General features: G+C 46.3%; 1 protein-coding gene across 2 annotated transcripts; it reads right to left on the bottom strand.

The window, feature by feature from the left end:
• Positions 1 to 685: 685 nt before the first annotated feature.
• Positions 686 to 10,373, bottom strand: SERPINB1 (serpin family B member 1). 2 transcript variants are annotated; one of them, XM_082413224.1, is made up of 7 exons: positions 10,265 to 10,373; positions 8,569 to 8,743; positions 6,718 to 6,855; positions 5,926 to 6,043; positions 4,412 to 4,554; positions 4,159 to 4,326; positions 686 to 2,045 (listed from the first exon to the last, which is right to left on the bottom strand). In XM_082413224.1, the coding sequence occupies exons 2-7, from the start codon at positions 8,734 to 8,736 to the stop codon at positions 1,644 to 1,646; spliced, it is 1,137 nt and encodes a 378-aa protein (XP_082269350.1). In that variant the 5' UTR covers positions 8,737 to 8,743; positions 10,265 to 10,373; the 3' UTR covers positions 686 to 1,643. The 2 variants fall into 2 exon arrangements, with proteins under 2 accessions (XP_082269350.1, XP_082269351.1); XM_082413225.1 differs by lacking the exon at positions 10,265 to 10,373 and adding an exon at positions 9,585 to 10,234.
• Positions 10,374 to 14,359: the final 3,986 nt, after the last annotated feature.

Raw genomic sequence — 14,359 nt, forward strand, 5'->3', positions numbered from 1 at the left:
TTATTTTGTTTGGTTGGTTTTTCAGTTGGTCTTAGGAGGTTTGAGTTACCTAGTTCACCATTATGAGAAGTAGATGTTTTCCACATAAAATATGAACTGGGGGACTTCCCTGGTGGTCCAGTGGTTTGGCCTCCACGCTTTCACTGCTGAGGGCCCAGGTTCAATCCCTGGCTGGGGAGCCAAGATTCCACGTGCCGCATGCAGGGAGGCCAAAAGAAAGAAAGAAAGAATTGGATCTAGTCTCTGCTCTTGAATTTGCTAGTTTTTCTGATTTCAACAACTGACTGGTAGTCCGTGGGCCTGTTCCCTCAAATACAAAACAGAGGATTTGAGCAGATTGGCTTGGAGCCCATGTAACTTGATTAACACGATTTAGTCTAAATCACTGAGTAGCTTTTAGGGCGAGGAGGCAAAGGGAGGCATAGCAGAAGGCAGTGACCGTGGCTTTTCTTGTTGTCCCCGTAGCTAAAAGCACCTGGGATATGGCAGGTGCTAGTAAGTATCTTAAGAAAAAAAGAAGGAAGAAATGCTTGCCAACATGAAATTTGCTGAAATTTTGTTTTGTGCTGTGGAGTCACTCCCTATCAGCACAGACGTGATCATTGGTCAGGCCAAGAACCCCCTTTTGCAGTCTTGGCTTGTCTGAGATCAGAGAGAAACAAGAAGAGGACTGAGGTCAGTCTGGTTTGCAGAATCTTAGGAAACTTTATTAGCCAGCCCACCAGCTTTGGGGAGCACAGAGATGCAGCATTTCACGCCCCCTTCCAAGGAGTGCATTGACAAAGGGTTATATTAATCAGAGTACATCCTCACCCCATCTCCCACCACAGCGTTGCATAAAGCCGTCCCATTACCATAAAAACCTGTACCGTATTATGGACGTTAAGAGCCTTTATCAGAAAACACGGCAGAAGCCGGTAAACAGTGAGATCTCTGCGCCACCTCTTTGCTTAATAGTATCTCCTACAACATTTTTCTTTTTGTCATTCCTTGGCATCTTTCATGGTAAGACACCTACTGCTTGATTCCTTGTGATCCCACACCAACTCATATCAGGAGGGAAAAGGGAGAACAAAAAATGGGAGGGGTTAGGTTATCACCAGGTGGCTCTTTGATAGTTTGAAACCTGGAGGGCTGTAATGGGATACAAATCCTGCAGAACACAGGGTCAGAGACATTGCCAAGGCAAGTCTGTCTTCATAACGCAGACCCTTAATTGGGGCGCTCTGCGGTATTTCAATTGAATATCTGTTTTTAAGCCTCCCTTCAACAATCAGGGTGTCTCTATATTACGGCTTCCAAAAGTCTATCTGTAAAAGAGATGACAGAGTGACTGTGTTCCCCCCGGCTCTCAGGAAAGTATAGCAACTTCATAGATTTCTACGTTGTCAAGAATTGTCTGATTTTTTTCTTTCTTTTTTTAACTTGATGCATTCAAAAGAAATCACTGGATTTTTTTAGCATAAAAAAAGAACAGATACCCATGCCAAGTTAATGGGTGTAACTAGCCAACAGAACTGAGCTTACAAAGGAGATTAAAGATTCATTTTTGGATAGTAGTTTTACTGGTAAAGATCTATGAAAATGGTCACCATTGAAAGGGCAGGTAAAACGCTCCAAGCTTGACCTTGTATTTCTAGTCTCTATGGGGAAGAAAGTCTGCCGAGGAACAGGATGTTAGCGGAGGGATTGTGCCGAATGAAGAAAATGAACGGATGGTCGGCAGTGAAATCCTCCTCCGGCATCAGCATGGCGAAGGTGGCCACGTTCGCGGTGGCAGCCGCCGCCTCCGTGCCCTCCTCGTTCACTTCCACGAAGGACTGGTGAACCACCTTCGATATGAAGAGGCCTCTGGCTCCCGACATGCCGGACAGGTCAGCCTTGCTACTGAAGAGCTCCTGCACACCCAGGCAGGCCAGCGGAGTGCTGAGCTCGTAGCTCTCCTCCAGCCTAAACCTGGGCAACTGGACGTTGACCTCAAGGAGATCCAGATTCTCAGGTCTGGTCCACTCACGCAGCTTTTCCAAAGTCAGCTGTTGCTCAATCTGGATTCAGAGTGGGCAAAAAGAAGGGCTGAAATCATGTGATGTAAGTAAGTTAATGAAGCATTGTTTGAATGAATGGGCCCATCATATCAGCTGCTCACTAGTTTCCTTCATGTTTTGTACCATAACGGATTCCATTTGGAGGATTTCATTTCTTTCTGGCTATTGGTGATAATGAACCGAGCTGCATTCCAAGCCACCGAGGGCCCATCCACCCAGGGCTCACCAAGCCCCTGCCACGCTGGACCACTGGCCGTCCTGGCTAAAATCACCCTAATTGGTCGAGTGATGCAAGAGGATATTTTAAAGCTTTCTTCCATTTATTTTATTCTGTTTATTCTGAACCCCAGTGATCACTGTGGTGATCTGTGAACCTCACACAGCTGAAGTTATCTCTAATAGATTTAGCTCATTGGTAAAAACAGAAATGGACCTAGTTCCTCATCTAAAATGGGATCACAGTAGTACGTACTTGGAGCACCGTAAGTGCTGAATGAGTCACGCTATACAAGCGCTGCGTTACGTCAGCTACTGTCGTTACTATTATTGCTGCTACTGCACTGGAACAGAAGCACCTTCCACTTTTCTACTGATGCTGGTAATTCCAGACTTCCTTTTTTATAATCAGGAACGGACAAATATGGAAATACAATTGAAAGAAGGAACACACTGGTTTTAACTTATGCTCTAGAGCTGCAAATGGCTAATATTAAACGCCTTCCAATAGCAAGTTTGGTCGGGGATGGGGAGGGGAAAAGCACACAACAGGCCAGAGACACTGAAGAAAAACCTCACTCTTCACAGTTTTGCCTCTTCCTGGTCCTGGCAAGAGATACCATTGCCTTTAAATGACAAATAACAGAAACCGCAGGCAAAGTTCAGGTTAGGAAGTGGGCTTATCTCTCAGACTAACAGGTCACATGGATCTTTTTCTGTCATGTAGCAATTGGACATTTAATGCACAATCTACGTGGATTGGGGTGAGAATGAGCAGATTTTATAGCACATGGTGAAACTATATACTATAATGTTTGAGGGGTTTTAATTTTAAAAAATTGTTTTAATGAAACAGTCCTCATTTATGGCACGTTCCTCTAAAGTTCATCTACGGGAGTCTCCACGAGCTGCCACTGGCCAGCGTTACACTCGGTCTGTACCTTAGATGTTCCCGCCACGTTGTGCACTGATAGTAGGTGAACATTTAAATGTGGGACTTCCATGAAAAGGAACGAAACTGAGTTATCTGTAGTGAGGTGGATGGACCTAGAGTCTGTCACACAGAGTGAAGTAAGTCAGAGAAAGAAAAACAAATACCGTATGCTAAGGCATATGTATGGAATCTAAAAAAGCGGTACTGATGAACCTAGGGGCAGGGCAGGAATAAAGACGCAGACATAGAGAACGGACTTGAGGACACAGGGAGGGGGAAGGGGAAACTGGGACGAAGTGAGAGAGTGGCATGGACATATATACACTACCAAACGTAAAATAGATAGCTAGTGGGAAGCAGCCGCATAGCACAGGGAGATCAGCCCCGTGCTTTGTGACCACCTAGAGGGGTGGGATAGGGAGGGAGGGAGGGAGACAGAAGAGGGAGGGGATATGCGGATATATGTATACCTATAGCTGATTCACTTTGTTATACAGCAGAAACTAACACAACAATGTGAAGCAATTATACTCCAATAAAGATATTTTTAAAAGTACAATAAAAAAATAAATAAAATTATATGCGCAGGAAAAAAAAAGTTCTCATCACAAGAAAAAAAATTATAACTATGTGTGGTGATGGATGTTGACTTATTATGGTAATCATTTCATAATATATGCATTTATAGAATCATTATGTTGTACTCCTGAAACTAACATAATGTTACATGTCATTATACCTCAATAATAACAGTCTCTATAAACATAAATAGATAAATAAATACATGTGGAGCTTCTCAGTGGTACATGCGGATGGGCTACTTCACAAAGGAGTGACAGCAAACTGGGAAGGAACACCGGGTCACCTCACTAAACAAAGAACAAGCACCTACACCCGACACACACACACACACACACACACACAGGGTCCGCGCATCACTCGGGGAGGGGGGGGGGGCCGCACCTTCTTCAGACCCGTGGACTCGTCCTGGATGTCATCCGGCAGCAGGATGACCATGCTGAGGTCCTCACCCTGGTAGGGCAGTTCCAGCACCCGGCACTTAAGGTCCTTGATGTAGCCAAACGGAAATTTCTTCTTCTGATACATCATTTTCACTGTTTTTGTGTCTTTCTGAACAATTAAAACACAGATCACTAACACTGTTGTCAGCGTGGCTTTAGAGCACGCAGTCATCTAGACGGTCGCCTCCCCTCACCTTATTCAGTCTGAAAGGTGCATCTTTTGTGGCCTCCATCATGAATTTCTCCTGCCAGTTTCCTTTGAAGTAGATGGCATTCACCAGCACCAGCTTAGTCATGCTATCAACCGTACCTGAGGCCAACAGCTCTGGAATTTTCCCTAAAAAGACAAAGTTAGCTTTTTAAAAATCCACCTGTCAGAATTCCAAATTTGAACTGACCTTTGATTAGCAATGAAATGCAACTCAAATGCTTCCTTCTATTTAATTTCCTTTAACATGGTACTAAGTTAGCCAAGCCCCCTGGGGTGCTTCTACTTTAAATAAAGCAACTCGAGGGGCAGATCAGGGTGACACAAACTGCCCCCAAAGGCCCGATGATTCAAAACAAGTCAATTGTTTAAAGGCTAAAAGCAGGAAAATTCTTCTTTTCTGGAATGTGTGATAAACAGTGGGCCTCATTTTGTGACCGGCCGTTCTCTTTCAGGAAAAGAAAAATTTCTTAGCCAAAATGTTTTTAGTCACTAATAAATAAATCCCTTCTTCAAATCTTCCAAGTTAGATGACTAACTCTCACAGGAAAGCTTTTAACAAATATCCAAAAGGCAGGACAGTTCCTCCCCTGAAACAGGACCCACTCATGATGGGGCATGGCCGTGACAGTCCCTTATGGAAGGAACACAGGTGTCCTGTGGGTGCTTCAACCGTTCCGTGACTACGACAGAAACACAAACCAGAAAAACGGCCTGAGGAGACTCAGCCCCACCTCCCGACCCTGGTTTCTTAGACAAGATGTTGGCAAAAAGTATTTATGACCACAGCGGCTTGTAAATATTGATTCACAAGATTTTCATCTCTTTTAGTCTACATTCAATGTTAGTTTTCATTTTAAAATGTAGTTTGGGGAACTTATGGGTAGAAAACATTTAGCGTCTTCAGTTGAATCATGTTTACATTTCCACTTTGAGGAATTCCTACATTTGAAAGCTGTCTGCGGACATCCCCCCGTGGCGCAGTGGTTAAGAATCCGCCTGCCAATGCAGGAGACTAAGGGTTCGAGCCCTGGTCCAGGAAGATCCCACATGCCGCGGAGCAACTAAGCCCGTGCACCACAACTACTGAGCCTGCGTGCTACAACTACTGAAGCCCGTGCGCCTAGAGCCTGTGCTCTGCAACAAGAGAAGCCACCGCAATGAGAAGCCCGCGCACCGCAACAAAGAGTAGCCCCCGCTTGCCTCAACTAGAGAAAGCCTGCGCGCAGCAACGAAGACCCAACACAGCCAAAAATAAATAAATAAAATAAATAAATGTATTTAAAAAGGAAGGAAGGAAAGAAAGAAAGAAAAAGAAAGAAAGAGAGAAAGAAGGCAAGCTGTCTGGCCCTGGGCAGTGCAAGGTGGACCCCAGGGTCAGGCTGAGGGGCTAGGGAAGGGGAGAGGGGGTCACCTGCAAGGGGGAGGCGGGGGGAGGCGGGGGGAGGCGGGAGGAGGAAGGAAGCATCAGTGTGTACGACCAGGGCTGCCCTCGCTCACCTTCCGTCTGCCCTTTGACCCACTCGTTTATGGCCTTCCTTGCGTCTTCAGTGGCCTGCAGAAAATCCACACTGGCCAGTTCAGCACCGTACATTTTCTGAGTTGAAGCTAAGAACTCCTGTTTAAGAAAAAAAAAAAAGGAAATGTGAGTAACTCCTACTCCATACAGAAATGGTTTTCTAAAATCCTTAAAAGCAACGGAAATTGTCCCAAAAGGCATACTTCATTGTAACAAAAAAAATTCTAACCCTTCTACTTTTTTTAGTATAGTGAAAAACACATAGCATTCAATTGACGATCTTAAGCACTTTTAAGTGTACAGTTCAGTAGTTTCAGTGTTGTATAAAATTTACCAATTCCTGGGGACTTCCCTGGTGCTCCAGTGGTTAAGACTCTGTGCTTCCACTGCAGGGGGCAGGGGTTCAATCCCTGGTCAGGGAACTAAGATCCCACATGCCACGCGGCACAGCCCAAATAAAATAAAACAAAATTTACCAATTCTTTTCTATCCCTTGACTAACATTTTCATAAACAAGCAAATACTGATTGTACTTGAAAGTGAATTATGGAATTCACTCTTGCTTTAGCAAAAGAGCCAGGGTCAATCTTTTCACTGTGGAGACTAGAAAATGAAATCACATCCATTTATGGGAATACTGTCTGTCGTGTTTTCATTCTAGATCATTTTCTGAATGTTTATAAAAATTAAAGCTGACTTCTGTGACTTGATTGTGCTGGAAAAAAGTCTGCCTTGTCTAGTCAGTTTTGGAACATGAAGAGCAAAGTACTTACAGGGAGGAAATCATAGCTTTTCTCTCCAAATAACCTATTAGCAAGTTTCAGAATATAGGGAGCTCCATGTTTGTTGATATCAGCATTCAAACTCTGAAATCTTGAATGAATCTCCTCAACCCCTGTGAAATAGAGAGCCTAAAAGAAAGAAAACATTATTTCTATAACCATTTATTTTGAAATTATAAGCTGGTACCTTGGCATTTGCTGCCATCAAATTAAATTAATATTACTAATTATTGATGATCCCCAGCCATCATCATTTTTCATTTTTTATTGGAGAACATCATTAGTCACTTTTCGTTGGAGAACAAGTAATAACAGAAAATCCAAAATGTATAGCTTGGTGAAACATAATAAATATATTGGAAACTGTTTTCCCATCACTTTTTTGTTATAATTATAGTTCCACAAATAGGAGTGGTTAACAAGCTAAATATTTATACAAGTCTGCTTTTTTCCCAAAAAATCATAAGTGGTATGTTCATATGTATATTCTATACAAATATAATTTTACTGAAAGTTCTCAGAAATAAACAGTAAAAATAAGAATCATCAGCTATGTAAGTACACAAAGATAGTACAGATTGAGAGGTTTTTATTTTTTTTAATTGCACTACTGGCATCAGTAACTCACTTACTTAACAATAATTTCTTTAAACTTAACAAGGCGCAAAGTTTAATTCCCATACATCAGTTACATCTAGAGTCCCTTTATGGTTTTATGAGGCCTGGGCTGGTTCCTTGCTTTTAAGGACAAGAAACGAACCTCCACCCTGTACAAAGTCCAGTTACTCACTGAGATATGGAACGTGTGTGGGGGTGCTGTGACAGATCTCTTTAGTGGAAATGGGGGTAAAAACTTAAGGCTGTTCTTTACTGAGCTTATAAAGTTCCTGGAAAGCCTCAAAACAGAAGCTCAGATTACCTTGCAGGGGACGACTAACAGTGATTAGTACCGGGGTTTTTTTTTAAAGTGGATTTTTGAAAACTTTCAAATGCTTTTGTATCTGCAGTGATGAAAAAGGTTGGTTTTTCCTAAAGTACAGAAATAGAAGCTTTGCAGCTGGAACAGGCCCATAAACGTGAATCCGGGCTGGACCTTCCCTGGCTCTAAGTGCAGCGTAGTCTGTGACCCGTGTGTTAGAAAGACCTTCACTTTCACCCCTCTTTTCAAGGAAAGCCAGAGTTCCCCGCTCAGCATAAAGCACGCCCCGCACACAGGTGCCCTCCACACCCACCAAGGAGAGGCAGGGCCCTCAGCATCCCCGCCCCCTCTCCCTGCAGGGCCCTCCTGCTCACACAGGAACGGGGGTCACAGCCCACCAGGGCACACCTGGTGCCAGGCCCAGGGGTAGGAACACAGAGTCACAGGCTCTCGTGTCCCCTTGACTTCTCGACTAGGTGTCATTATGCTCAAAAGTATCAAGACACAGCCGACATTATGTGAGTAGCTGAGCACCACAGGCAAAGCAGAAACTGGACAGTCCTGGGCGGGGGAGGACGTGGCTTACAGGAAAGCCGTGCAGACTCGTTGCTGGAACAGAAGCAGCGCACAGCGGGGGGGCTGTCAGCTTTCTTCCTGCTCGGCCTCAGTCCCACAAAAAACAGAGCCTGGCACATCGCAGGTGCTCAGTAAAGACTGGATCATGCATGACAGCCTGCATCCCAGTGGATTTTTCCTGGGGCTTTTTCTGAAAGTCTGACTTCATGAAGTATAATATATAATATAACACACAATGCTGAACACCGAAATACAGTTTTCTACAAATGCGCTGCAAGAGCTCAAAGGCACAACTTTCTGGTACGGTCTGTGGTAGGCACCAGCTGGGAAAGCTAGTTTCTGCTGACCTTGGACACCTGCGCTGCGGTATTGCCTCTGGCCCCCAGAAAGGTCATGGCCAGCGCTGATGAAATGCTGAAGGGGGAGATGAAGATGTTGCCGGCAGGATCGCTCTTGTTCAGGGTGCGGAACAGGTCCAAGGCGAAGCGGGTGTTTGCTGTGCTCAGCTGCTCCATGGTGAGGCTGCAACACAGAGCAGAGACCCGAGCTGCCCCCTGCCACACCAGCCAACGAGCAATGCCACTTCCCTATCTCCTCCTCAACTCAGGCCAGCCACTCTGAAATACCCTGAAACGAACCTGTACTTTCTCTCTCCCTCTCTGTCTCTCTCTCTCTGTCTCTCTCTCGCGGAGGGCAAGAACACTCCACGTGCGCAAATGTGGGAGCTTGGGGCGACTGGCCAAGGATTCAGCAGTGACAGGGGATCAGGACTCTATGTCCTAAAGGGCCCTGGCCGTGCAGACAGGTGCATCTGGGCCCTTCCCCACCACACGTGGGAGCGCACACTTCCCACCCTCCGTTCAAGTCTCTGATTCATTTGAGCCATGAATCCACTGCCCACTTTTACCTGAAAAAGAATGTTTCTATTAGAAAATCATAGCTACCTGCTACTCATTAAAGCAAATTCCAGGGCCGTCCCTGGTGGCGCAGTGGTTGAGAATCTGCCTGCCAATGCAGGGGACACGGGTTCGAGCCCTGGTCTGGGAAGGTCCCACATGCCGTGGAGCAACTAGGCCCGTGAGCCACAACTACTGAGCCTGCACGTCTGGAGCCTGTGCTCCGCAACAAGAGAGGCCGCGACAGTGAGAGGCCCGCGCACCGCGATGAAGAGTGGCCCCCGCTTGCCGCAACTAGAGAAAGCCCTCGCACAGAAACGAAGACCCAACACAGCCAAAAATAAATAAATAAATAAATAAAAGTCAGGAGCTCTTTAAAAAAAAAAAGCAAATTCCAGCGAAAGAGCCAGAAGTTTCCTCATTTTTGAGATTCACTTGCTGGTGTTTAGAGAGGTCCCCAGTCTCACAGCTGGTGAAGGATATGAGAGTGGGAACCCAACAGAGGCCCCGGGCTCAGGCCGGGCAGCCGGACAAGGAGAAGGTGACAAGTATCCTCTGTCACTCCTGCGGGCAGGGAGGGTCTGCAGGTGAAGCACCTGGCCTTGCGCTCAGCTCAGCCAAGCACTCTCCCCACCTGACCTCGACTCTCAGCGCACATACAGCCGAGGAAGAGGAACAGTCGTGCTGGCTGCCCGGCGTGTAAGTCCTAAATTGAATTATTACTGTTGTTGCTGATAAATAATCTCTAGGATCGCACTGGCCTCCCTTCCCTGCCTCCAGCCGCAGAAAGGAGAAGCCGCTCCGCCGGGGCTGCCTGGAAACCGTCACAGAGACAGAAACATTCTGGCTCCGGCTTCGGCTTCGGCTTCCGCCTTCAGGCCCCAGGGAGCGACCTCTGTCGGCCGCAGGCCGCCCGGCCTAGCTCCGGGGACGCGGCGCCGGGGACCCCGGGTGGGGCGCAGGGCAGGTGGCGGTAACCACCGGACTCGGGGACCCCGCGGGGCGCACGGCGGGGCGGGGTGACCACCGGACGCGGGGACCCCGCGGGGCGCACGGCGGGGCGGGGTGACCACCGGACGCGGGACCCCGCGGGGTGCTCGCGGATCGGAGCCTCTCCCGCCCGGCCCAGATGCCTGCCCGGCCTTACCCGCTGTTCGGCTGCCTGCGAGGTCTGGGGAGAACGCCGAGCGCGGCCCTTATAGCGGCGGAAGGGAGTGTCGCCGGCAGGCGGGGGCGGCCCTGCCCCGGGATGATTTACTTCCTAGGAGTCGGGGCTGCGGCTGGGCGGGGCACAGGGCGGGCGAGCGGGGCTCCACGCGGCGGGCGAGCGGGGGCCCAGCACCTCTCTGAGTTCCAGGCAAACTCAGCTCTCCGTAAAGGAGCTGATGGACTATTTCCTACTAAGGTGTGAATGACTGAGATGACAAGGTGCCACCTCTTAGAGGGCAAAGCAGCCTCTTTGGAATCTTATCCAAACACTCCAAGCTCCGGGTTACTGGGGGCTGGGGGGAGTGTGAGGAGGGGCCTCTAGGGTGAGATAAAACAGAATCAGTTCCAAACAGCATCCTTGATTCACTGTCCCTCAGGAACCCATGAGTTCAGCCCCAAGACCCCCCTGGCAAGTGATGACCGCACCAGGCTGGGTCAACTCACATACCCGACGCACACCATGAGAACGCCCATCCGTGTGAATAAAGTATTTCTCACCCATTATACTAAAATGTAAACTGATCAGTTTTTCCCCTATACGTAACGTTAAAGTAGAATGACTATCGTTGAAGAATAAAAGCAGTAACTCTTTCTGTGAGGTCTTCCCCCCCCCCCTTTAAATGCCTGGGTATGTAATTTCACCAAAATTGATAGTACTTGAGGGTATGTAATAATTCTGCATTCTTGAAACTTCTCCCGTGCTTTTTTGCAAATCTCAACATGAAAAGAGGACAAAGGAAAAATCCTATTTTTAAATTAGTATGGATAGTACAGTGTAAATAGGTTTGTAGATCTTTTTGACTCTGAGAATTTGTTTATAAGGGGCAGAGAAGACCCAGTAATGAGAGATAAAAATACTCTCTATAGTTTTTTTAAAAAGTAGTAAGACTTTAATAACTAAGATTGTAGAGTGTTTTACAGCTGATTGGAATAAAGAAACCAACATTTATTGAAAGCCAGTCATAGTTAAGTTGAGTGGTTTGATAAAACCGGTAACGTCTCCACCATCTCTCAGAGAGCTAGAGACCCCTCATCAGCTTCTAGCAAGAGGTCGGTGTGAGGAAGCCGAGAGAAAGAGGCTGCGCTGTAAAGCTGTTAAATTTAAATCCCAGACACGTAAACCAAGGAAAAACGGGTTCTGAATTTTCTTTTTTTCTCCTAACATTTTGTATTTGTACTCACCTGGAGTTAGTAATCTGAGTCAAATATGAAAGGAAACCACTTCCTAAATCAATACATTTACTGTATAAAGTTTGGACAGAAGGGACTTTATACACCAATCATCCATCAATCCGCGTGCTATGCAAGGTCGAGGCAGAGTGACCACTCTGTGCGCTCTTGCGGCTTCAGAGTGTAAACGGCCCCTGACCAAGGTCACACAGAGATTCTCGGACACGCAGGATGGCACGTCCCGTGCTGTGCAATGTTGGGCTTATCTGCTCAGCTCGAAGGTGTGGTACCCTGGCTAGATCAGCGATTTCGACCCCTGGGACAGACCCAACAGAATGCGTGTGAGGACGGGCGCCCAGAGACATGCGCAAGCATGTTCATAACAGCGGGATTTGAGTCAGGTCCAAGCAGAAGAATGGAGAAATCATACAGCAGAACAGCGTACAACAGCAGAAATGAACAAACCGCGGCAACGCACAGCGACTTGGCTGCATGTCCAAGCGCACTGCGAAAGGAGAACGCGCACGCAGCGGTGTGAGCTGTGTGCTTCTGGTTACACAGAGTTCAGAAACGCAGAACCAACCCGTGGGGTTAGAGGTCAGGAGAGAAGGGGACCCTTGGGGAGGAAGGCAGATTGCACTGACTACATTTTCCTATGTTCTGTTTCCTTGATGCTCTGGCATCATGCTCTTGATCCTGGAGAGACTGCGAGCCCAGGGCAGGCGGGTTCCCAGAGATGGGGAACGACTCCGCTGCAAGTGCACTTTGACATACAAACCAACCAGCTCAGTGACCTCACTCTCAACTCTCTCCTTTATCAAAGCCCCACCGGCCCTAAACCACCCCAGCACCAGGCAGCTAGAGCCCACCCGCATAGCCCGAGCCCACCAAAATGATCCAAACTATCCAGTCCAGTCCCAAGCTTACCTAGTGCACCGACCGTGTCTTGCCTGTTCCTTCCTGCAAGAGCCCAAATAAAGGCCCCAATAAAGGCCCCACCACCTCTGCTCTCTCCTCCTCTGCTTCCTGGCCCACCTGGGTGCTTCCCAGGTCCCACGCGATGTGGCGTATCATCGTGTGCCTCCTATCCCCGGGGATCTGTGCCTATAAACCTCCTTCATGACACTCACATCCATGTCAGCTGCCTTGGGAGGCCGGATTAGAGCCAATCCCCAGTTCAGTTTTAACACAGGGGTTGTGAGTGGGAGCGGCTTGGGCAGGGGAGGGCTTCTGGGGTGCTGCTTACCTGCCATGTCTTGACATGGGTGGTTACACAGGTGTATTGATTTTGTGATAATGCACTGAGTTGTACACATAAATTGTGTGCTTTGCTGCATGTATGTTATACTTTAACAGAAATCAGTACAAAGTAGCAACAAAACACACTGAACATAGGTAATTATTTCCTGTCTCTCCCCCTCCCACCCTTACCGTCCGACCAGGATTAGTCAGCTTGAAGCTGGTCGGGGCCCTTTGCCACCCAGCATCTCCACTCCCCGAACTGTGCTGGGTGTGTCCGAGGGACTCAGAGGAGCTAGTGACCCCCTGCCCTTCCTGTTCTCCTACACCCAGCCACACGCAAATCCCCAAATCCAGGTAAGAAGTGTCCTGTCTACTCTCATGTGGGGACATGTCAGTCCTTGGTTCAAGGTGCCAAATGAAAAAGGTGCCGTATAAATTTTTCCAAGATCCACAGCTAGGTTCGTAAAATCCATGGGAAGGAGAAAATCCCAAACAGGCACCAATAGATGTTTGAGAACTAATCGTCCTTATGTTACTGACCTCAAGATTAATTGTACTGTGGTTAGGGAACATGATCTCTATATTACTTCAATCGTGAGAAGTGTTTTGACACTTGCTTAATGACCCAGTATATGGTCAATTTTTGTAAATACCCCTTGTATTCAGATACATCCTAAATCCATTAGGGGCAGTGTTCTCTATATGACCATTAGAATGAGTGCACTAATCATTTTATCCAACTCTGTACTTAGATTCACTACGCATGTTCAGCAAGATAATGACTAAATACCAGTATTTCTATCAACAAACAGAAAATGAAACTAAAAGAAAAATACCACTTAAAATAGCATCAAAAAAATCAAGTACCTGGAAATATAGCTAATAAAATATATGCAAAACCTCTATACAAAAAAAAATTTTTAACATTATTAACAGAAATTTTAAAAAATCTAACTGAATGAATATATCACGTTCATTGAGTGGAACTCAATATTGTAATGATAGTCGTTTTTCTCTGACTGATTTTTTTAAATCAATTCCAATCCCAATAAATATTCTAAAGAAAGGATGTGCGTTTGTGTGTGTGTATGCACTTGCGTGTGTGTGAAGCTAGGCAGGCTGAAACAGATCTTTGCAGGTACTGACATTTGATATATAACAGGTGGCAAGGCATCAGTGAGGAGATGATAGAATACTTTAAAAAAGGTAGCAGCAATTGAATATATGCAAAAAATTAAAGAAAGAAAGATGAGGAGAAAGAGAGGAGGAAGGAAGGAAGGAGGGAGGGAGGGAAGGAGGGAAGAAAGAAAGAGAGAAAGAGAGAGAAAGAAAGAAAGGAAGGAAGGAAGGAAGGAAGGAAGGAAGGAAGGAAGGAAGAGGGAAAGAAAGAAAGAAAGAAAGAAAGAAAGAAAGAAAGAAAGAAAGAAAGAAAGAAAGAGAAAGAAAGAAAGAAAGAAAGAAAGAAAGAAAGAAAGAAAGAAAGAAAGAAAGAAAGAAAGAAAGAAAGAAAGAAAGAGAAAGAAAGAAAGAGGGAAAGAAAGAAAGGAAGGAAAATATTCCTTACCTTACACTATACCAAAAAAATCAATGCCAAGGGTATTTAAGATCTATGAAAGCAATA

This window comes from Balaenoptera physalus (genome assembly GCF_965194825.1).
Source record: "Balaenoptera physalus genome assembly, chromosome: 11".
Taxonomy (NCBI): Eukaryota; Metazoa; Chordata; class Mammalia; order Artiodactyla; family Balaenopteridae; genus Balaenoptera; species Balaenoptera physalus.